Source organism: Phlebotomus argentipes, unplaced genomic scaffold, assembly GCF_947086385.1.
Source record: "Phlebotomus argentipes unplaced genomic scaffold, Phlebotomus argentipes genome assembly contig_15, whole genome shotgun sequence".
Taxonomy (NCBI): domain Eukaryota; kingdom Metazoa; phylum Arthropoda; class Insecta; order Diptera; family Psychodidae; genus Phlebotomus; species Phlebotomus argentipes.
This window is the reverse complement of record NW_026776181.1, coordinates 11,614,906-11,638,348: the sequence shown is the minus strand read 5'-3', so window position 1 is coordinate 11,638,348 and position 23,443 is coordinate 11,614,906. Positions and strand designations below refer to the sequence as shown.

General features: G+C 41.0%; 2 protein-coding genes across 3 annotated transcripts in view; one reads left to right on the top strand and one right to left on the bottom strand.

Moving 5' to 3' along the window:
- LOC132261908 (cadherin-87A) overlaps nt 1–23,238 on the bottom strand; it is a 38,550-nt gene extending 15,312 nt beyond the window's left edge. The window contains exons 1-2 of one of the 2 annotated variants that reach the window (XM_059760938.1): nt 22,942–23,238; nt 7,143–7,214 (exon numbers count right to left, since the gene is read on the bottom strand). In XM_059760938.1, the coding sequence (XP_059616921.1) occupies nt 7,143–7,200 (58 nt within the window). In that variant the 5' untranslated portion in view covers nt 7,201–7,214; nt 22,942–23,238. Of the gene's footprint in view, nt 1–7,142; nt 7,215–19,689; nt 20,125–22,941 lie in introns of those variants that run through there. The other variant, XM_059760937.1, reaches the window with a different exon arrangement.
- On the top strand, nt 1,157–4,574 carry LOC132261746 (ankyrin-3-like). Its single transcript, XM_059760694.1, has 4 exons — nt 1,157–1,536; nt 2,377–2,656; nt 3,146–3,806; nt 3,864–4,574. Exons 2-4 carry the CDS (start codon nt 2,394–2,396, stop codon nt 4,329–4,331), a joined length of 1,392 nt encoding a protein of 463 aa, XP_059616677.1. The 5' UTR covers nt 1,157–1,536; nt 2,377–2,393; the 3' UTR covers nt 4,332–4,574.
- Nucleotides 23,239–23,443: the final 205 nt, after the last annotated feature.

Sequence of the window (23,443 nt, the reverse complement as noted above, 5' to 3'; positions counted from 1 at the left end):
AGAATGAACGCACGCGACTGTGGAAACAAGGAGCGCATATTCTTCTCATGTGGGAATCAGACGCAAATGATCACAAACACCTTCAGAAGACAGCAATAATTTGGGTGCGAGAGTGTTGACACACAGAGAAGCAGCAGTTTTTAGTGATCAATTGAAGCACACAACAAAGAAAAGTCTCTCCTACTTCGTCTTTGGCGAGAGATCAATTTGGCCGTTCGCCAATTTCAATCAGATGTTCAGCGAAAATTCACACACAGACTCTTTTTGCCATTAATTGAAATAAACTGACACAAATGAGACGAAACGATTGAGGTGAGAGGGAGACGAGAATACTACATTGTTTAATTGACAATTTTAATGAAAAATCTAATTTAATTGATCGTTAACGATCACCTGTTTATCTGCTTTTATCCGTATTCAGTGTTGGAAAGTGTTAAACAGGCTTTGTAAGCAACATTTCTGTCGGGAAACTCAAGCGATTGGTTAATGGGAAATTGCAATTTTCACGTCTGGACTCTTTCGGGGCACATAGGCAGCTTTTCCCAGAGAGGCGAATGAACACACAGGAAGATGAACAAAGAAGATCACTGTCTCGTGATCTTTTCTCGGGTTCGCTCTCTTTCTTCCTTTCCGCCCAGGAGATCAACAAAGATCGCACAAAAAACAGAGGAAGCGTTGGATAATTTCTATTTTCTACATTACACTAAACGTGTATTTACAATAAATGCTGCAATGGGCTTTCTGGGAATATTTGAAATTTGTTAAAATTCTCTAGACTTCTATCGTTGCTTGAGATAAGCAATAGCTACAGACGCTACAATGCTAAATGTCATCATAGCTGCGTTGACATGTAACCAATCGACATTAGATAAATAATGCTGATCCACAAATGGTTCATTTGACTACCCACAAAGCAGATTGCATACTTTTAAACTATCCTTAATCGCATTCAATAGTGATTTTTTTGCTAGTGTCATAATTGTGTACACAACCAAACTCATAAATGTAGACAATTTTCCCATCTCTCAGATAAACAGCAGGAGACAGACAAGAAAAGATCACACATAGGAAAATGTTTGGCGCAAATAAGGGGGAAAATTTTCACTGTGCGATGAAGTGAGATGGATAGACGCCTCACTGTTTTTCCACATTATTGCTGTACTTTAGACTGCGCCAGACATTTGGAGCTCTCAGTCAATTGACGATCTAGCTGGTGAAAACATCTCCTGAAGAGCCATTGGGAGCAGATAAAGTGCTTCATATGTCTTAAGTTATATGAAGTGGAGTTATCCTCTTTGTCTTTAACTGTGGAAGATCCACGTGGAAGGAAATCGACGAGCAGAGTTTGAGACTTTCCATATGAAGACTTTTAGTGAATTGTTCCTGTGAATTTTCATCAAAGACTGTGAAGAGATTTTGAAACTGATTTTTTTCTACAAAGTGATCGAACATTTGAATAGGATTTCAACTCGAAAGACAATCCTTTGAAGTGATCAGAAGACAACTCAATTAAAATATCTTTTGATTGATTGCACCGTAAGTATTATTTTGGCATGTTTTACAACCTTTTATTTTTAGAATCATTTTCATCAGGAATATCATCATAAGTGAAAATACATTTTGAAGCAATTGTGTGATTTTTCCGACAGAATGTTGTCATTTCCTTCGCCTCACGCACAATCCGTGTGTGTCGGTCTTTTCGCGACAATTTTCCCTATGATCTCACACAGAGAAGAGCATCACGAAGCTATTTTTGAGGCCTTTCAGTACGAAAAGAATCGTTGTCTGAGACGCAAGTTGCTTTTTGCGTGTGAAAAGAGCGCACACCTCAGAAATCTCCCAATTTTACGCCTAACCAGAGTGGATAGAATAGTTGAATTTCCGCGGAGAAAATAACGTCGCAAAAGTCTTTGTTTTCGCAAAGAAAAAGTCCGGCGTTTTGGTGGGAAAACACACGAGTTCAAAGCTCAAGTGCGCAATTTTTCGCCAGCCGCCGTGAAACGGGAGCGCGCGGAAATCTCAAGTTGTGAATTTTCTCAAAATAAATTCATAGCCGCCACGCGGAAAACACATCGCTTTTGGACAAGTCAGCATGAATCGAGGTCAATGGATATTATTTGTGGCAGTTAATTTCAGACATGATTGGAAATTAATTTTCACATGCCAATTTTCTTTTTACGCGAGAATCGTTACTTCAGGCTTGGGTAGTGTGCAAAATTTCACGTGGGAATTTCATTCGCCATTACTGCGAGAGTGTGAAATTTTCATTGATTTCACAGAAAGGGAAAAAAGCCTCAAGACACAGAGTTATATCATCACTTTCTGCATTCTTTACAAGGTGCCCTCATTGATGGCAATGTTCTCGTGCACTTGCAGATCGCTTTTCTTTGGACATGCCAACCGAGTGTATGGCGAATCCTCATCAGAGGGCCCTCGCGGACGCCATCGTCCGGATGCTGCCTCTCGACGAGATCCGCATCCTTTTGGCATGCGGATCGAAGGTGAACGAGCCCGTGACGCAGGGATTGCGTCCGCTGCACTACGCCGTGTGGCAGAAGAACGTCCCGGCGGTGAATCTGCTTCTGGTGCGCGGAGCGGACATCAACGCCACTGACGATTGCGGCTACAGCGCCCTGCATTTGGCCTCTGAACATGGGTAAGCACCAGAGGCGTACTACAATCTTGTGATGCCCTTATTTATCGAGAAGATTTAGAACTGACTGATTTTCGTATCACATATTTTTTGAGTGAAAGTATTGCACACGCAAGATATGTTTGCTCAGTAGAGTTGGAAAGCATTTCTATACTTAAACTCAGCTGCTTTTCTCACTTGATTTTGGCGCCCTTGATTTGTTTGCGCCCAGGGCAATTGCCCCCTTCGCCTCTTCTTTTCCTACCACTGGCGAGCGCAGTCATAAAGCCCAGCCCGGCTGAATGAGACATTCAGGAATTTTATAGGGCATGAAAAATATAGCCACAGTGGAAATCACATCTTTTATTGATGCCAGAAATACGTGATTATTTTTGATTGTTTATGAAAATATGCTTTATGGGCGAGGCACCGAAATACTACCCCATATCTCTGCTGATAGCAATCGAACAATCTCGAAGGGTTGTACATTAAAACAGACCTTCTGTATTTCAGCTACTACGAGCTCACCCAAATGCTGCTAGAAGCGGGAGCCAAAGTGGACTATCGCGAGCCCACTGACGAGCCCTTCCCACGCACGACACTCTGCGATGAGCCTCTGCGCTTGTCCCTGCGGAATAAGCACTTCGACGTGGCCCAGCTGCTGCTGGAACACGGCGCCGATCCCAACAAACGCTACTTCTTCGGCGCTGAGATCAATCTTGTGTCCGACACGGAAGCTCTGGACTTACTGCTGACCTACGGAGCGAACACTGAGACGCGAGACAGATCTGGCATGACGCCCCTGATGCGCGCCGCTCGCCACACGAACGGTCTGGAACAGGTGCTTCTGCTCCTGCACTATGGCGCGGATGTGAATGCCATGTCTGATGCCAGAAATGATTACCGCACAGTTCTTCACTATGCCGTGTTGTCCGGAAACAATGGCCTTGTGAATCTCCTCATCAAACAGGGGGCGAAGATTGATTCTCCTGCTCCTTTTCCAGAGCCTGACAGACCCAGTCCACTGGATCTCGCAATCTTGCGTGGAGATCCAGCACTTGTACGCTTGCTGCTCGAGAAAGGCGCCAGCGTGAAGAGAAGCAGTCCAGTCATTGGCTCGCCATTGCATGTTGCCTGTGCCGATAATGTTCCTCACAGAGTTGAAATTCTCAAAGTAAGACTCCCGAAGTATGACCAGAAATTCCTATAGTATAAGCGTCTCTTTTTTCAGATGCTCTTATCTTACGGTGCAGATCCTAACATCAAAGTGGAGAGCGAACCGGACAGCAATCAAACACTGAGGCCGCCCTTGGCCGAGCTTTTGGCCAGCAATGAAACCACAACCGCCGAGGAGCTGCATTTGCTGCTCCGATATGGCGCCAAGGTGTGCCTGAAGACACAGTACCGCGACCCAGACGGGCTCCTCAATTGCCTGGCCCACGTTCCCGCCAATTCCGTTGTGTTCACCGATCTCCTGGCCGCCGCCGAAGAGTTCGATCCCTGCATGATACGACGCAGCAATTATCTCACAGATGAGCAGAAGCAACGCCTTCTCGATACCGCCACAAATCCCGTCCCGTTGAAGGCGCAGTGCAGGACATTCTTCAGGCGCCTCTTGGGCAGAACGCTGCCCGAGAACGTTCCGTCGCTCTTCGTGCCGGGCGTCCTGAAGAAATACCTTTTGTACGAGCATAGCTAGAGTATTGTCGCCCACGGGATATCTTACCACTGCACTGCCCATTGTCATTTTCTTCCCGGCCACACGCTGATGATGATCGGGAATGTAGAGATTTCAGAGGTAGTGTGATATGTGATAAATCTGATTGACTTGTATTCTCATTGTACAATGCAAGAAACGATATTTTTGATATGGGTAAATTCACCCTTAAATTTTTGTATGACGATTAAAGATTATGGAAATAATTTGTAATGTAAGAATTGACGAAATAAATCATACTTTGTATTGATGTAATAACAATTTTGATGGTTCTGCTCAAAGTTAAATGTGTTTTCCAAGTTTTTCATTTCACAAGTCACAAAATTTCAACAATATTTTCAATTTTCCCGCTGTAAAAATGTCAGCCACATATTTACTCCTCTTTGTGGTAAAGAGGGAAAATTAATTTTAAAATCTATAAACCAGAATGAAAACGGGCGGAAAGGGGGAGGATTGTGCAATCACATTAAATTCCATCTCGGCAAACATATTCACTGGAGAAAATAATTAAATTTTCCTCATTGGATGCACATCAATGGAAATGATTCCATTTTCAATTAATTGATTCCCGATGTAATGTCGAGCCTCGCCAGGGACCAACGTATTGTTCCTCCACATCCTGAAGCCCAGGACATTTGAGGCGTATTTTTCACTCCCTCGCTTCGGTCATCTTGTCACTTTTATTGCACCATTCATTTTAGTTATGTCATTTTAAATCACGACAAACTGCGAGAGCATTTCATGTAACTATTTGCTATGTGAAAAAGCATCAAGCCGCCCATTTCTGGGGACATCAATTGTCCTCTCGAGGACATTTGGCGTACGGCACAATCCTCACGAATTCGGTGTGGGTAAAATATTTTCCCTACAAGATGCTTCATGTCAATTCATCTCCTTTAACACGCTCCTTCTCGCATTTCGACTCAACTTTCATCATCCATAATTGATTGCTTTGTGGCGAAGGCACAAAAACCCCACGCGGAAACCAACCACAAGGATTGCGAGGAACAAAAGGGTAAACTATCCCAGAAAGGCGAGCAAATTCACTCTATTAATCATGACATTTTTGATACTGTTTGGAAGAGAATTTTTCGGGTTTTCACACTTTTTTCCCCGTGGTAAAAAAAAACTCTGTAATTGAATCAGTCTTTGCAATGCAGATCCTCATCCAATTGTTCGCCCCTCGTTTGTTGGCCCTTTTGCCACAAGTGGAGGAGTGAATTTTGTGGGAGAGTGAATACAATCGAGCGTGGAGTTTCAATTTCTCACCACTTACACAAACACTTTCTTCAGGGGTTGTTTTCAATTCAAAATACCGAGGCCCAGAGCATCCAGCAGAGTCATTTATAACGAAACAAGAGCAAAGGGTGGCGGCAGATCGACGTTTGGGGTTATTTATCGTTCGACAGTCCCCACACTCGAAAATAGTCTCCGGCTGGCGCACAATTTACAGCCCAGCGGAGAGTGAATCGATAAAAGCCAATAAATGTTCCCTTGGAAAGATGTGAGGCCTCTGCGACCTCCCATAAACCCTTCCGTGCACAATCCCAAGCGTGCTCCCGAGGGCATCGGCGTGGAAATGAGTGGAGATCGACAGCAGATGACATGGTGGACAAATCCGGCGCTGGCCACTAGAAAAATCACGCATTGGAATGAGGAATATAATGTCATCCTGACGAGAGTGTTTAGATTTGAAACACAGACAATTTGTCGCCCAAAGAGAGACACAATCTGCCGAGAAAGCCATCGAGTATAGGAGAAGTGTGGAAAAATATGCTCCCTCGCAGTTCATGGAAATGTTCATGAATTTCTTAACATTTCGTGTAACAGTTTATTACATCAAAAGTTAATAAGGAGTAAATCTTGGGGCACTCGAGGAAAGTTTAATTAGAATTTGAGGTGAATTGGGCGGGGAAAGGACCATTGATTTGGTTCATTATTTTCCGCCGCGTTCCTTGGAAAATCCCTCGAAAAAATTAGGGTGAAGAAAAGCTACGAATGATGAAACAAGACGGTTGATGTTTTAATTAGTCACATTGGAAGATTTCGTTGAAAGTCAAACAGCAATTAATTCTCTTCCCTCCAAGCAAGGAACTTTTCACACATAAAGAAAAGGATTGAGAAGGTTTTCGAGTGAGGGGGAAAATTAACGTAAAAAACCACGAGGAAAAAATTCTAAGGCAGTCGCACTCATTGAACTTAAGAGTGTTTAAAATAAAGTTAATGGGAATGTAATGTAGAATTTGACATCATTTTTTTTTATTTGTCCTCTAGTCTTGTTCTTTGAAGACTTATAATATAAAACTAGGAATTTATGAGAGCTCATCCTATCCTCTCGTCCAATCAGTCATATCTCAAGGAAGTAAATAGTGTGAATTTTGGGCAGTGAGCCAATTCCTGTAAAACTTTCAAACAAACCGCAATACTCCGAGGAGAAGAATCTCAAGTGGGACCAAACTTGTGGAAAGTTTGGTGATACAATAAATTAAGAATCAGTCACAGTTGCGTGAAGGGAAAAATCACACCCACTAAACGACAAAAAGTCGTCTGAAATTTCCATATTAAACTACTCATATCTGCCACTCAAATGCACTCTTTACCCAGAACTCCGCAAGTTTTATCAATATCTTTCCCGGCTCGTCAACTGCAGAAAAACTTCCTTTTTGCTTATTTCGTAGCTTTTCAGTGGATTCCTTGTCAGCTTTGCCACAGAAACAGTGAGAAAGAGAGAAATGCACAACCCCTTTCCTTGACACAATATTTACAGAGTGTGTATTGTTCTTTTCTACTCACCTCCGTGGAGAGTTAAAGTCCACACGAAGATCCAGAGAGAAATCCACCTTGGCAGCATCGTGGATGTGATGGCTGAAAGGAGAGAAAAGGGTGCTTTAGGTCTCTGTAAATATTTTAACTTGAGAAACTGTTTGAATTGACATTATTGGTGGTGAGGGTTTTAAGACATTTCACCGGAAATTGAGAAAAATGCCACAAGATTCTCTATATCATTTGTAGTGCTAAAAAGAGTAACGCTTCCACCACCTGCGATGGAATATAATCTCCTGGCGCAATCGATTGCACTGTTGATATTGTGAGGGGCGAATCGGGGGCGGATCATTTCGAGAGCTTTTGCACCACTGCGAGTGTGATGATGAGGATCGACAAGAGCTCAACAATAAGCCCTGAGAGTGAAAGCATCTGTGAGACATTTTTCCATTTTGCGAAGTTTATAAGGCACCCTAGGAAGTATCCAATCATTTTCTTTGATGTCATCTGCCTTTGATGTTCCCTCCCGAGTGTTCTTTCGGGCACAATTCTGCGCTAGATGCAAGGAGATTGCGGAGAAATCAGAAGCAATAAATAATTTATCAGACTATAAATTGGCAACGGAGTTAGGAAAAAGCTAAGAGACAATTACACTGAATGGCTCTGTTGTCATGAAACGGAGTCATTCACACAAATGAGCGTGAAGTCAAACGGAAGAAGAACTCTACTTTGAGACTTGTCACAGACGAACAGAGGGCAAGTTTGCTGTGCACCTCCTTGTGCCACGAAGAAAATCATCCTGGAGTTGAATGTTCTGCTCTGCAAAGTCAACAGGACCTCTACTGGTGAGAGAAATGGAATTTCCGACTGGCAAATCAACACATAAGACATAAAGAACATTTAACATCCAGCCCAGATGCTTCACATGCAAGCACCACATTATTCAGTCCGTTGAATTCCCACCCCTTCGAGATGTCTTTGCTCCTGTTTCGCCCCAGAAATTCTTCTGTGCCACTAACACTGTCTCTCCGTTGCCCTTCGGACCGAGCTGCAATGCAAGGATAGGAGACTTGAATGCAAAAATATTCAAGTGAAACCATCCCAGTCGCATTATTCAAATTCCAAGTACAGAATGAGAACCGGAAAGTATTTGCTCTCGCCGCATAACTGATAGCTGAAGAATGATATTCTCTACTACTCAAGACAAACCATTTGTGGATTGTCAGAAGCTTTCTGCAAAGGGGAATTTTGAGGTGAAAGCTTACTTGTAGATCCAACTTTGATTGGAAGAAATCTTCTTTTCTAAGTGATTCTGCTTAAATTTCCCCAACTGTACACACCATTCCTGAACTTTGTCAAGTAGGTATACATCTGTTTGAGGAAGTTCACCCTTTGGAAAGCACACAATCCATGTTAATTACACTCATGCAAAGATGCGTGTTGAATGGAGTGTGAAATGATTGAGAGGTTGCGTTTGTTGAGGACTTTGAGGGCTTTTCTTTCATCTGCCACTATTCTAGTCACCCCGTTTCAGATAATTCCACTGCAGAGAAGCAAATTGACAACATTCTGATGAGTGAATCTGTGAACATTGGGATTTGAGCCTCCCCCTGCACCGCTAACATGCTCCACGTGATGGGTACACCCAAATATCTCCGTGGTGAATGTGTAATACCATAAGCATTGCGCTAGAGATATCATGTATGTATGTAATGGGGAAATCAAACACAATTTGTAGCCGAATGAGCTTCGAAGTTTCCAAGACACGTTTGACGGCAAATTGTCTGAATTTTCACTCTATCAGGGATGAAAGGCACCTCATCTGCGCCTTTCACGTGACAACATACAGAGTATCTCTAATTAAATCACTCACGAAGTCAGAAAGCCTTCTCGGCATCTGGCGAATCACTTTCAATGCAAATGATGGGTGTCACATCCAATTAATTCCGCATGCAGTAATCTGGGCGCATCATGAGTTGCCTCCGGGCTCGTTGACACTCTCCGTGAATTCCCGCTGAGCATGCAGAATCGCACGGGGTTTATTCCGGGCCAATTTCGTCGCACAAGGAGAGTTATTCAACTTGTGCTAACACTGCAAATCTTTATCGAATGAATTACACGAAAGATACTTGAACTCAGAGCTTTCCACGGCAAAAGCTTTTCTACTCCCCAATCGAAGACTCCTTTCAATCCGACAGAAGACGATGAATTAACCGAATCGGAAGAATATTTCAATGGAACCCTTTGACAATGAGTTCAGAAAATTCCTCATCTATCTTCCCGATCAACTCCGAACTCTCTTCTCTCAGTTATTTTAACTCTTTGCCCATCGAGACTTCCCGGAAAAGTTTCTTTAACGAACAGAGGGAAAAAATGCCACAAGCAAGACAATTTATCACCAATTTCATCTCTCCAACTTCTCGATCTTTAACCCCCTCGTGCACTTATTTGATTTCCTCCTCACAAACTATCAAAAACCCTTGGCAATAAACTTCCCCATGTGAAATGTTTGCTCCCAGAATAACTCACAATCTCATTCAACGTGACAATAAAAGTCCCCGCACGAGGGAATTGATTTCACATCGTGCTCCAAAGGGAGCCTGCAACATTTCCAGCTCGCTTCTGCACTTTGGCCGCGCTTGTGAGTGAGTTCGGTAGCTTTGCCTTTATCGTCAAACCATAAATTTAGACTCTCAGCCCCACACCACCCTCGCGAGGAGGCGCGGTTTTGTACAATTTGCTATCTAGACTCCCCATCAGCCGCAGAAAAACCCACTCGAGCACTAATCGAGTGAATGGGCGGGCGAACAAAGCCCCGTTGAGGAACTTTTCAATATTTTCTACACAATCAACAAACCATTCATTCGGCATTTACCACATACTCTGATCACGTGATAAGAGGTATTCGCCAAATGCTGGCATTTGCTGAACTTTTTTTTTATCGCTGTGGCAGTAAAAGCCCCAGAAAGAGTCCTTGGAAATAATTCAGTCTCGTAAAAATTCCCTCAGTGACCAATTTCTTTGCAAACTCGCATTCCTCCTTGCTTGGCCACTTGACTATTCACATCCAGCGTCACGAGGAGGAATGCTTCGAGCGCGTATTCAAACGTCTATGGCATTCTATTGGGTTCGCATTCAAATTCAAAGTACTGTTTTGCCGTGCAGCACATTTTTTGCCACAGGAAACTTTAGCCAGCTATCAAAAGATGCTCGACATACCCATAAAATATAATTAAATTCCAACAAAACTGCACACAATCCCGAAGGAACATCTCAAAAAGTACCCTTGAGTAGCGCCGAAAAGCTGCTCCCCTCGCAAATATGCGAAAAATCCTGAATTGGAGTGTGAGAGGCACTTTTGAAATTGATGGGATGTGTTTGTTGTGCCATCTCATTTCGCATTTTATTGCCCGCGCGGAGGGAGGCAAGTAATCGTGAGGCAAATGTGACCCCCAATTAAATTGTGGCTTCTTCAGCGCTCCCCACAGAAAATCGTCATCAATGTGTCCGGAAATTGAGCTCATTTTCTGCGCAATTGTCGGGGACGGTGGATGATTTTATGGCCGGGAGGACTGGGAACAGTCTTCCTGGGAAATTCACCAGAGGCACAAAGGCTGAGTTCCGCAAACTGCGTCACGCTTTAAGTAGAACAGCCACCCCTTTTCCGTCAACGCACAAACATCGACGGAGTTTCACCGGAAAGTTTGTCCCGTCACAGATGAGTATTTCAATCAAAGGAGGAAATAATATGACTAAAAACATTTCAACAATTCTTATCACATTTCTTAAACCAATCAAACAATTTCCAAATACATTCCCAAACATATGTTTGTCTAATCCCAATCTGAGTCTAAGAATGTTAAGAAGATAACAACTTGGAAGTTAGCGGTAAAATAAATCATCGATTTAATCTAACAGTTCTTTATACAACTGATGGTTGTTCATCAATTTCAAGTAAAATATGACCCCTTGTTTTAATCTAAAGTTCAGTGTTACAATTACATAATATTAATACAAAAATGTAAAAATATGCAAGACACTTCCAGAATGTCAAATGCTTTATAACTAAGAAACACGGGCATAACTCAGAATAACCCCAAATTGGTAATGACGCTCAAAATAACCCCATCCCGCCCACAATTCTTGTTTTCCAGCTCTCTCAGCGAGATGCTGGAGGTGAGTGCCTTATGGAAAATCGATTGCTTCACCCACTTTCTTGACTTTCCCGCCCAACCCCCCAGGTGATTCTTGTTTCCGGCGCCTGATTGAGAGAGAGGGACTGAAAAAATAAGCGATTTTTGCCGAGTTGGAGCAAAATCCCACTAATTCTCATTGTAGATAAGACTGACGATAAAAGTTTCTGATCTCCTGTACGCGATGTAGACAATCAATTTTTTCGCAAGCAAAGCTTAAGGGCTTCGGGAGATTTTCTTGTTTTTCTAGGATACGTACAAAGCTGAGTTTTTGCGTAAATACTCTTGAAATTCACCCAGATATGAATGCATCATCTTTGAACGCTTTATCTGGAGATATTGGCAAGTCTGGATGTCACCATTTTCATATTAGGGACTTTGGGAGTTCTCATACCGTCTCGCCAGTTGCCTGATGAAAAAAACCACCCGTGTGTCTCAGCCGCAGAGACAAGAAGCGGTGGTGGAGGTGGAAAAGCAATTTCCTCCTACGATAAGGTCCACCGCCCATTCTCACCTTTATCTCCCCTCCTTCGCCATGCTTTTTCCCAGCGCTCGTGGAAAGTCCTGAAGCAGCAATTTTTGCCACTCATCCACCCTCCCGTGAACGTGTGTGTGGAGGGAACGAATGCAGCCATTCGATTTTATGTCGCCCCACGCACCCAAGTCGAGCCTTGTAATCTTCGACGGGGGCTCGTAAAAAATATGCGGTGGGTGGGCGAACCGGAGGTGCTCTAAAACACCCATGAAATGGAGCTGGAGGCTCCACCTTGTCAATTTTACTGGCATTTATTTCAATTCTCATATTTATCGGGCACGATCTTATGGAATTACATGTTCATGTTTCGTGAAATTTCCTCTCTTTCGCTCTCACCAGCCCCATCAATTTTCCTTGGCAGCCTTAGCAAAAAAAGGCTGAAGAAATGGCGCAAACACGAGCAGGAAAATGGATGCATTTGTAGGTACTCTATTTCACTTTTTGTATGCGAATTTTTTCTTCGCTTCTCCCGAAAAGCATGAGACAAGGAAAGTGAATTAAGTGATGTCGTGATTACAAGTAGTTCCCATCAAGAAGCTCTCACATGTGAGTAAATCGGGTAAATATTGATGAAACCTGCAGAGATTTCATGGGAAGGTGGATGGAAATTGTGAGAAAAGACTGTCCATTGAATACAAAGACTTTGTCAACGTTTCGCGTGATCTTTCGTCATTTGGGACTTTAAAAGAAACCATCTGAATAAAGTCTTTTAGGAAGTGGCATTGCATGAAACGCGTTGACGACTATCACCATTATTCAACAACTTGATGAAAACCAAGAGTGTTCTCACAAAAAACATTCTGTGAAAGTGGACAACAATAAAAAAAATTACATGGTGGCAATTTTTAACATAAAATATCCGATTCTTGCCAAATCATCATGTTGAGTGGAAATCAATGTTTCCACCCCACATTTTCCACAGCTCTGCAGCAAATATTTAAGTACACTTGACAAGAGAATCACTCCCACCGGCGATAATCATGAATGAAGGTCCATTTATCAAAATGTGTCAAATTCAAAGATCCATTTCCTCTCCATAAGCATGAAAATCAATTTAAATCCAAGTCCTGCCACGCCGATGGATCAAAACACGAAAGGGGCTTTTGTGTTTCGCCCCTCTACGCGCGAAAGTCAAATGGAGTGAAAGGAAGTTGCCAGAGAAAGCTTTCTAAATCGACCAGAAACACAAATTATTCCTAAATCGAACTGATCTGTGGGATGGTTTAGCTCCACACTTGCTGGGGAAATGATGCTAGACTCCATTAATTTTGCCCTTTTTCACACTCACTTCCACAGCCTTAGCGTCGTTTTTCCTTCTCTCATCTTCATACTCACAAAAATGTAATAATGAACTCGTGCATTTTCCATCCCTTAATTCATTTTACCCGCCAGCTAGAAAAATTCACCACTCCAGCGTGATAATTGTGGCAATGACGCTGTTTTTTCGCGCATTTCCTCGCGCGCCCACCACCCACTCAATTAATTCCACGGAGTCACATTCTATTACCCCTTGCCTTTTGTATTCCGCCTGAAATATTCCTCTTTCACCTTCTTTTCTCTGTCACTGGCAATTTTCATTAAAATATCATTTCAAGTGTCTAAGGGATTTTTTCGCTAGTCGCATGGCGCATTTCATCTTTTATCATCTCCTCATTATGAATGTTTTATATAATTCTCACACCAGACCTCTTAATAAATGATATGACATGCCTTTTGACTGTGAATGAATGCAACTTCATATCAAATGTCTTGCACAATTTTGCTTCTTTGAAGTTATTCTATTGAAACATCTCATATCAACTGCTTTTAGAACCTATGCTTTATCTATTCTAAAATCAAAGGACTTCCATCGGGAATCTTGATGCATGCATGTTAGCAATTGTATGCAGCACCCCAACAGAGCCAAGTTGAAATTTAATTAGACGCGAGATGGAAGATTACGCAATGAAGACACGTGCGTTTAACAGCAATTCGCAGTGAAACTTTCCTCCCGCAAGAAGGGTAATATTCCGCAATTTATCGCTCGCTATTACTCGAGAATTTATCATAATTTCCCCAGCATGTCGGCGTGATCTCTATCATGGTGTCATTTAGATAAATCTTGAATTATCTACCCCAGCAACTCTGGGAAGGAAATACATTAAACTCCCCTGTGAAAGCTCACGAGCAGTCGTGTGCTTTTTTCCCGCATAAACTTTTCAGCCATGGTGTGAAAGGAGTGCTCTTGAGGTTGTGGAAGAGATATAATTAAACCGGGTGGAAATTCGCATTTTCCTCTGTTCATTTCACATGCACACCATTGAATCTCATTCACATCATCGCAGAATTCAGCTCATTCATTTGCCCATCGCCTGCAGAAGTGATAAAAAGCAAGAAGAGACATACCATGCTCACAGGCGTGGAAACTCCGGCATTAATAAATGAATTTCCTTCACTCAATAAACACCGGCACCTCCTAATAGTTTAATTACATCGCCACAGGCGGAGGGTGTAAATTTCGGGAAACTGTTTGGAGCATGAAAACGCCATTGAGCATTCCGGAGCGTAAATCCCTCTAATCGCCACTATCCCAGAAATTGTTCGCAACATCCACTGTTCCACCTCTACAATGCAAGTTCCTCGCTAAAACACCTTTCCACTGAGCGCGCGACAACAATGGCAAAGCTCTTGGCTTTCCCACACCCCCAATCTTGGGGAAACTTACGGCACACTCCCCGGTAACGGCCCCATTCATCTGCTCAGCGTCTTCTTTTGTCCTCCCATGAAACACACCGCACACGAGATAACTTCTTGTACACTGTAGACGTGTATTTATGTGTATTGTACACTTTCCTCCGCTGAAAATCACTCCGGCATCCCTTCGGGCACTTGCTAAGAGTCGGCTTTCACTATAGTATATCCGCTTTTTCGAAGGACTGCACTTTGCAGCGAAAATTTGCCGTTATTCAACGTCCATCCCCTCTTTTGTGATGTGCAAACATTTATCACAATCAACGTGAGAAATGAGGAATTATATGGGATTATTCTTTTGTTATGCCATGGATATGCACTGCAGTGAATTCATTAATTGCGATACGCGTAATACTAAAGCTTTGTAGTTGCGCAGCAAATGATCAAATACATATTTGGTATTTTTGTGCTTAGTTCAGCTGAGTTCCAACTGACTTAATCCTTATGAAGCATTTTTCAAGATAAATAATTTAATTATGAGTGGTGCTAAAACAAATACCCTTATTTGTTGTTATATTCTTTACCAAAAAATTCACAATTTTGTTCAAATTTTATCTATATCAAATTGCGTAATAGCAGAATATCGGCACAAAACTATCGTTATTTCCCAGAAGCCGGACTTTCAATTTGCCTCACTGTACACGTTCATCCTTTCATACTCAGGATGTGTCCTCCACATGCTTATAAAAGTTTGCAGAATTTCCCTCCCTCCGCCGCTTCCCGACGGAGAGAAATCCGAAATAACAATATATATGAGCAGGGGACTGTATAATGCCATTTTTGGTATTTCCCTCCCCGTGCGCTAAATAATTGCAAGGAGTACAATGCCATTCTTCGCTGGGTGAAAGGAAGTTGCTGCTGAATGCCAGAGACAATCTGGATGATGATATAACAATAGGCGATAAGATATGGAGAGCGAGATGATTCCATGCTGGAGAATTATTATGATTTCTTTTGTTACCATTGCTGCAATACCCAGAAAACTCTGGTGATCTACCGAGCTGACTGTCGTGAAAATATCAAATGAAAATTAAAGTGTCGTCATGAATTAAGTGCTGAACATCTTTCAAAAGGCACTGCGAAGAAGATTGCCAGTGAGTGGGTGGGAAAAATTAAATGATACATTCGTAATTCCAGAACAAAAATGTGCTCTTATAATTAAAACCGTTCCATGGCAACGCATTGAGCGAGAACGTCCAATTAATGAATAAATATGTATATAATAAATATTGGTAACAGTTATTACGCAGTATTTCATTAAAGGATTATCAATTTACAACGATATCCGATATAAAAGTGATTTTCTTTTATCACTTCATTCGCAGAAAAAGCATAATTGTGTCCATTTATTGGAAATGTTTTTTCGTGTTAAACTACTATTTCATCAATTGTATATTTTTTTTGTAAATGTTTCAAAATCACTAGACCGTGCATTTATGAAAAAAAAATTATCACAAAAAGGAAAAATTGGGAAAATTTGTTAAATGTGGCAGCAGAGTAACGACTCCTCTCCCTAAGCGATGTTTAAAATATATAAATAATTCAAGTGTTTCGAATAATGCATTCTCAAATTTCTATAAGTGATTCTCAATATTGACCTGAATATTAAATGTGGCCATTTAGATGAATAAACTATCAAGTCCATGAGTGAATTGAAGAGTTAATTATTAAAAATTCATGCCATTTATTGATGGAACTAACAAAATTCTGACCATTGCAATCCACTCTTCGCTTCATGTTTCATGAAGTCCTTTATTCATTAGGCACATAAAATTTCATGTACAACTTTTTCCATTGAAAAATTCACCCTCTCTGAACATTTATTTGTAAAAAAAAATTACTCATACGACGATGTTTCATTTGAATTCGTGCCAGCGTGTTATACTTTTAAAAGCCCTCGGGTTGTCAAATGCATTATTGAAGTGTGCATCATTTCAGCGAGCGAATTCGCCGGTTGAAAGTGGCGTCATTGATATAACTAATTTACATACTTCAACAGCCAAATGATGATGAGCGAGACTAGATGTGCCTTAAGAAAACTGATGAACTTGAACTGATCTCAATTAACATCATTTGAACTTTCTCGACAATTATATTATCTTCACAATAATTAGAGTTAATTGTATTTTGCCATAGAGTATTTTCCACCGTCGTCACACACCGAGACTTTTCCCGAAAGCCCGGAAAGCTGGTGAGACTTGAGGTGAGGAAGGCAAACAAGTAAACATGTTGGATGACTGACACATTCCTCGTCACTCTCGTAGATACTCAAATTGAGTTTATGGAAGTAGGTAAATGTCAATGGAATCTCTTCTTCAGCAGTCACTTTTGAATATCTAATACCGGAGATGAAGTCAATCTTCGTGATTGTGGCGCGATTAAAGCATTTTTTTTCGTCTTTTCCACTCGCGATTGAGGTGAGAGAAAGACGCGTGGAGGAGAGGAAATCCATACGGTTTTTCGAGCGCTGCAAAAGTGTGACGTAATTCGCCTCTGACCACCTGAATTTACACAGAATTTCTTACTAACATTTTCGAGAAGCCATGATGAGCAGAGTTGATCACTTCATAGATGGAGAGATAGATAAACATCAAGACTTCGTAATGCGAGTGGTTATCTTTCATCTGTCTTAATAGCCGTCTATTTGTCCTCAACTCTACTGATCTGCACATTTCGATACAACTCTAAACACACACACTTTATTTTTGCCAAAGACTTTCTTTCGGTTCTTTTTGGTAGGTGTGCAAAACTAGTTTAAATTGGCAATTTGACTGATTTTATATTCACTTACTCAACAGCACGTGAACATAAGAAAATGCCCTCTGAAACAACTGTAATTATTCATGCTTGAAATTTAAAATATAGCATCCAGAAGTGGTAGAGAAAATGTCTCTCTTTTCGCTTTAATAACCAACACTCAAGATGTTTATCTCCGGATAAATGCGTTTCCATTCTTTGCATTTAAATTGAACAATAAAATTGCCATTGTAGCGTGCTCAAGTGGCCAAATACCATTGACATTTACCCTATTTTCTTTCTCGCTTCACAATCTTCACATGCCCTGAACTATATTTCCCTTCCCATCGCAAAATTCAACCCATAATACCATTTCCATATTAATGGTGAAGTGTGCGCCCCCAAAGAACGCAAATCCACACCACTTCTCCACCGATGACGAGAGAGAGAGAATTTGTGCTGTGCCGGGAAAAGGATGAAAATGACTTCACCGCGAGCCGGAAATATATAGGTCAGCGGCATGGAAGGAAGATATACGCTTTGCGAACGGCAATTCAGCGTGTTTAGCAAAAACACGCAAATTTCAGTGATACTCCCGTTATGAAATCACATGAAAGAATTCCTCACCAACCACAGAGTAAGTCAAGCTAAAGAAAATGTGTGAATTCAATTCCTCTTCTCGAACACATCACTAGAGCGTCTCCGCATACAAAATTGTACTAAATGTATCAATGTGGGAGGACTTTTGCCATATTATTCATTCACAGTGCTCTCTTTTTTAGCCCTCACGCAGGGCTTCATAATGAGGAAAGACACAAAAAATGTTAATGATGATTGTACAAGAAAAGTTTTATGTTTCCCACTCATTAAAGTTTATTTTTATGATTCTATATGAAGCAAAAATTAACAAATCCGCCCATGGAAAGAAAACAAGAATGAGACAGTTTTAATCATTTTACGCTAAATTTAACATTTTTAACCCCTCTGTGGATGTTTTTTTTTCCTTCTTCTGCTAGACGCTCCGAAAGCAGCGTAGAGGAAAATTAACTTAATTCCTTCTTACAGCCTTGCCGAGTGGAAGATTTGCAATAATTTCGCGAAAAGCAGATGTTTAGAGCAATTAGGGGAAAGAGAGTTTTGTAAATTAGTTTGGAAAATCAAATTATGAGAATGTGATAACATGTTTAGCTAGTATTGTGTGCAAAGAAGTCTTGAGCTAGAGAAAATTGGGTTCTAATCTTTCATGGAACACAAAGAAAGTCTGGCGAATTACACAATAAAGTTATTTCAACCTTTAAAGTCTATAAATATATAATTACAGTTCACATTATCAAAGCTTCATAGAAGTGTTTATCAATTCGTTTTTTACTATTTAAAAACAATCTGTTTCAATGTGATAATTTTAACATTGGATTAAGTAATTATGATTTAATATTAATGGACAAACTCTCTGTATAAATTGGGGAAATTATTATTTGTTGATTCAACATTTCATCGCATTGTAATTGGGGGAAAGCTTTTCAAGCTCTATGGTTTCCAAAAATGAAGAAAAATAAGAGAAATGAGATATGTCAATTAGGACTGTTTTTGGCATTCATAAATAGCCAAAAATCACGAAATATGATGATATCTCGACTGTTGAACTAAAGGCGAACTCAAATTAATTCCACCCACTCTTCAGTATTAATATTTTGATGGAAATTCTCTGCAATTTCCCACAAACCACTCAAAATTTCTCTCATTGAATCATGTAAAGTGACATTTTCAATGCATCTTTTAATTATCTTCATCAAAAATAGTGGGCAAAACTATGCGGAAGTCGCTTGCGAGTGTGTGCAGAGCTCTTCCCATCTGAAGATGTAATATCAGACTGACGAGGAGAAATTGAGTATTAGATGGCGAAGAGGTAATCGCCAGGTAAACATTGACATTTGGAGTTGAAAACCGGTTTTAGATTGGCTCAAGAACTGCGTCGAGACTTTCTTGAATCATCGTCTATTCTGCAAGTGCAAATCCTTGGGGATTTCAGCCAAAAACTGCCAGAAACATCAACTGCGAGTCTCGCGGAATTCATCCTCCGGACAGACATTGCATAAGGCATGAGAAATCCAGGTTGAGGAGTGGAGAGAAGAATGCTGAATGGAAATGAGAACCGCGCTGAAGAGATGGAGGGAACAATGAGGAATTTCTCACATTATACTTTCATGGGAGATTGAGCTGTGTGTGTGTGTGAAAATGTTGCAGCATTCGCCCAATTCTCCATCATCATGGTCACACAGTAAATTGAGAGGTGAACAGGGAGTAACAATTGGAGTGGACTTTTGCAATCACCTCCACCGCCCAAGGAGAGATTCCCGAGAACAAACAGCCACAGAATACTCACAAGTGATACCGAATTATCCAGCTGCTCTTCCCGGACACTCTCTGTGCAGGACAGCGCAAAAAAGAGGGCAATCACAGAGTATTTCACAGTGGGATTTAATGTGGAGTAATTAGTTTAGGGGATTATTCAATACACTCAATTGCACTGTAAATCCGCACAAGTTGAGAGCTGTGGCGTTAAGTGGTGCAGTTGAAGCACACATTCCCAGGTGAATGAGAGAACAATTTACGTGGACAGAAGACGTGAAGCGCCAAAAAACCGTCACTTATCAGCAGAAATGCATTATTTCGCGCCGAATTGCACTGCTAATCCACACGGAAGTGACACATAATGACTCAATGACACTCTTTTCGGTGCACTCTGTGCAGTTTGTGTACAATTCTGCGTTCTGCGAGCACTTCACGCACGCGCTCTCAATCCCACAAGATCACCCAGGCAACTGACGGTGCAGACGTCATAAACAGTTGGAGAGTGCGACGATCGCGGGTTGCCACATGGCGGGAAAGTCTCCAAGATCGCCATTTGAAATAGAGACCGTTAAAGGTGTGTCTTTCACATAAAGCATTTTAGTTACTATCTCAATGAATTTATAACACCTATGTATGAAGCAAAAGGTTACCCGTTAAAATCAATCCCAAAATATTTCCGCGAGAACAATTTGACCTATTTTGTATTTAGATTTATATTTGGAGAGGAGCTATGTGCTCCATAAAAGTGAACTAATAACTTTTGGATTTGACGCTTTGATCATCGGTGCTAAAAGAGAAAATATCAAGGAAAATAAGCATCAAAGAACGGTTGCAAATATGAGATTTCACCTCACCAAAATTCAGAAATTAGACGTCAAAAGGACCCCCTTCTGAGTACACAAATAGAAAAGCAACGATTGAGGTGCAGAGAAAGGATGGGATGGAAGAGAAAGGATTGTTTCAACCTGTAAGCCTGAGCAAAACTCCAATTCTGTATACACAAGCTGAGCAGGAAAATTGTTGATGATTCTGTTGTTAAACAAAGTAATTTCACAAGAGAAAAGGAACAAAAGGTTTCGCCAGAAATTTCCTCAACATATTAATTTGAGATTAAAATTCATCGCTGCTGACAGTCCTTGGCGGCTGAAATTAAAGTTCTACTAGCAAATCTGTATTGTTGTGGTGGTTTCAGCTGAAGAGTGTTCATCTCAGGACAAAAGGATGAGAAGAGATGCAATTAATTCCCTCGGTAGGGTGAAAATGAGTAAAAATGGAGGAGTTAATAATTTCTCGGGTGAACGTCATGATGTACAACAAGTGAATTTATGGCCAAGTGTGAAATGTACACTCGAAATTAATGTTCACACCTTCTTGGAGAACTGCTGGAGATTTCCACCGCAGGGAATGTCGTGACACATTTTTGATGGTGTCTCTTTTTTCGATTCACCACCACGAATCGTGTTCATACATCCTTCCATCCGTGTAAAGTGATCTCTTGAGGAATGTCTTGAGTCGCTTCCTTTTCACGCCCCCAGAGAATTCTGGCTCATACACACGTCTGCCGGCCGGATTCCACCCTCGCCACAAATGCAAATAGCACAAATTGTTTTGACTCTATAATTCAATCACTGAACAATGAATTGAACCAAATTTCGAGTGGGATCCAACGAGAAATCCCTCGCATTTACATAAAATTACAGCATTTCGCGAAATTAAATGGCATTCAGAATGCCTTGTGGCGACGCATATTTTGTCAACCTTGGTTTATTTATAGGGTTTACCCAGAGAATTTAATAAGAGCTGCTGTCGCCGAAAAGACTTCACCTCTGCGGCATTTCGATCCTTTGACCCTCGAGCCTTGTGGTTGTATAAATTCCATGCCTCTCTCAGTGAGCCGAAGTTATATGACAATATGAATTGTGATGTGTGTAAAGCAAATAGTACAAGATCAGCAGGTCCTAAAATATCCGTTCAAAGCACTACAAACTGATAATTGACATTACATTTGAATAGTGCATTAAATTTTTAACCAGAACCGCAAATTAATTCATGGTAAAATGAAAAATGCGCAAAACCCAACATTTCTCTTCACATCCTTTTCCTAATTGTCTATCTTCTCTGTGACATTGTCCTGGAGAATATCAACTGAGCGAATAAATAATTTCGTTTGTTCACAGGAAAGTCCTGTTAATTGTTTCGCCACAGGATTTCACGTCTCGTCATGCAGGAAGTTTGCATTGTGACGAGCTTTTTCGTGGCTGTCTTTGTAGTTTTGGATTAATTTTTTTTAATTATTCTCTCTCTATCTCCCCATGAAAATTGTCCATCCATAGTTATGAATATCTCGAGTGTGGGAAATCCCAGGGGTTTGGGGAGCATTGAAATGAATGCCGGACGAGTCGGTTTCCCGTCGTCTGTGCCTTGATTGGAGCGGAAATTCCAATTAAAATCTCGAGTGAAACGTGTGAAATCAATTCCTGGGCGCACAGAGAGGACAATCAAGGTATGAGATCGGGGTGAATGAAATAAAATCAGCTTTGGCAGAGTGACCACGAAGGGTAGAACAGTGGAAATAATTGTAGACGCAATGCAATCGATTCACTTGATTCACCATATAGAATGACAATCCTATGATAGCATTGCAAACCTCCAATTTCACCTGCTCATCGCCCATTTCGCACCATTGGAAATCTCATCAGTTACCGCGAAAACCGTATCATGCTCGTGTTTATGGCACTTTGAAAATGGTCACGCGTGATATTTGCCACTATATGAAACATGGTGAATCATTAAGTTATATTAACTTCGGTAAAATGAAAAATGCCCAATTTTGGCTTTCAAGTGTATTTTCTATATTCTCAGTTTATATGCAAAATCATTTCACATAATATTGAAAAAATAAATTCACAGGATTTTTCAACTTGTGGTGAATTCATTTGGAAAATTCATAAAATATAATTTCAATGGATTAACCAACAGACAGTGTGGAAATCCAGGAAGAAGAATTGTTCAGTGGTATTGAAATTCTGTGTGAAGATCAAAGCATCTATTCATTATATCGTATCTCAAAGGATTCACACCCGTTCTAGTGGGAAAATTGTGTTGAACAAGTCAAAGAGTCACTCTTGCCAAGAACCACAGAATTTTCTTGTGTTTTGGCACACACTGATATTGTCTATTGGAGAACTCATGGGTTTACTTATTCAAAAGCAATGCAAACATCTTGTTGATTCACGAAAATTACACCTAAAACCACAAATATACTAAAAAATAAACCACTAACCTCTCAAGCTTGAACCTCAGCACAAAGAAACCTCTTTCAAACACTCTATTTATCCCGGATCACAATATATCAATATCCTCACAAAATACCCTCTTGCACGACACTGTACATGAAAATTTTCAGAAGTGGCGCATTTTAGGAATGCTCATACAATGTCTATTATACTGCGAAAATTCACATGAAGCGCTTTTTTCTATCTCGCCGATAGAATACAATAAATATGGCCTATATATCGCGAAAATTCACACAGGAAAAGGTGACGATAATAAATTCCAATCACATTGCATCCAGGAGCAAATTCTGCACATTTTCTCGTTACCGAACGAGCGAAAAGCTAACTAATGCCAGCAGTCGCCACGAAACAGTTCACCCAACTGACTGTGCTGTGCAAGGAAGTGTTGTTCATGGGGAAAGTCCTAGCACAGTGCCGACTCTCTTGCTCTCGCGCAGGAGAAAACACGAGGGGAATCAACCCCTGAAGCATATTTCTCCGCTCTGGATA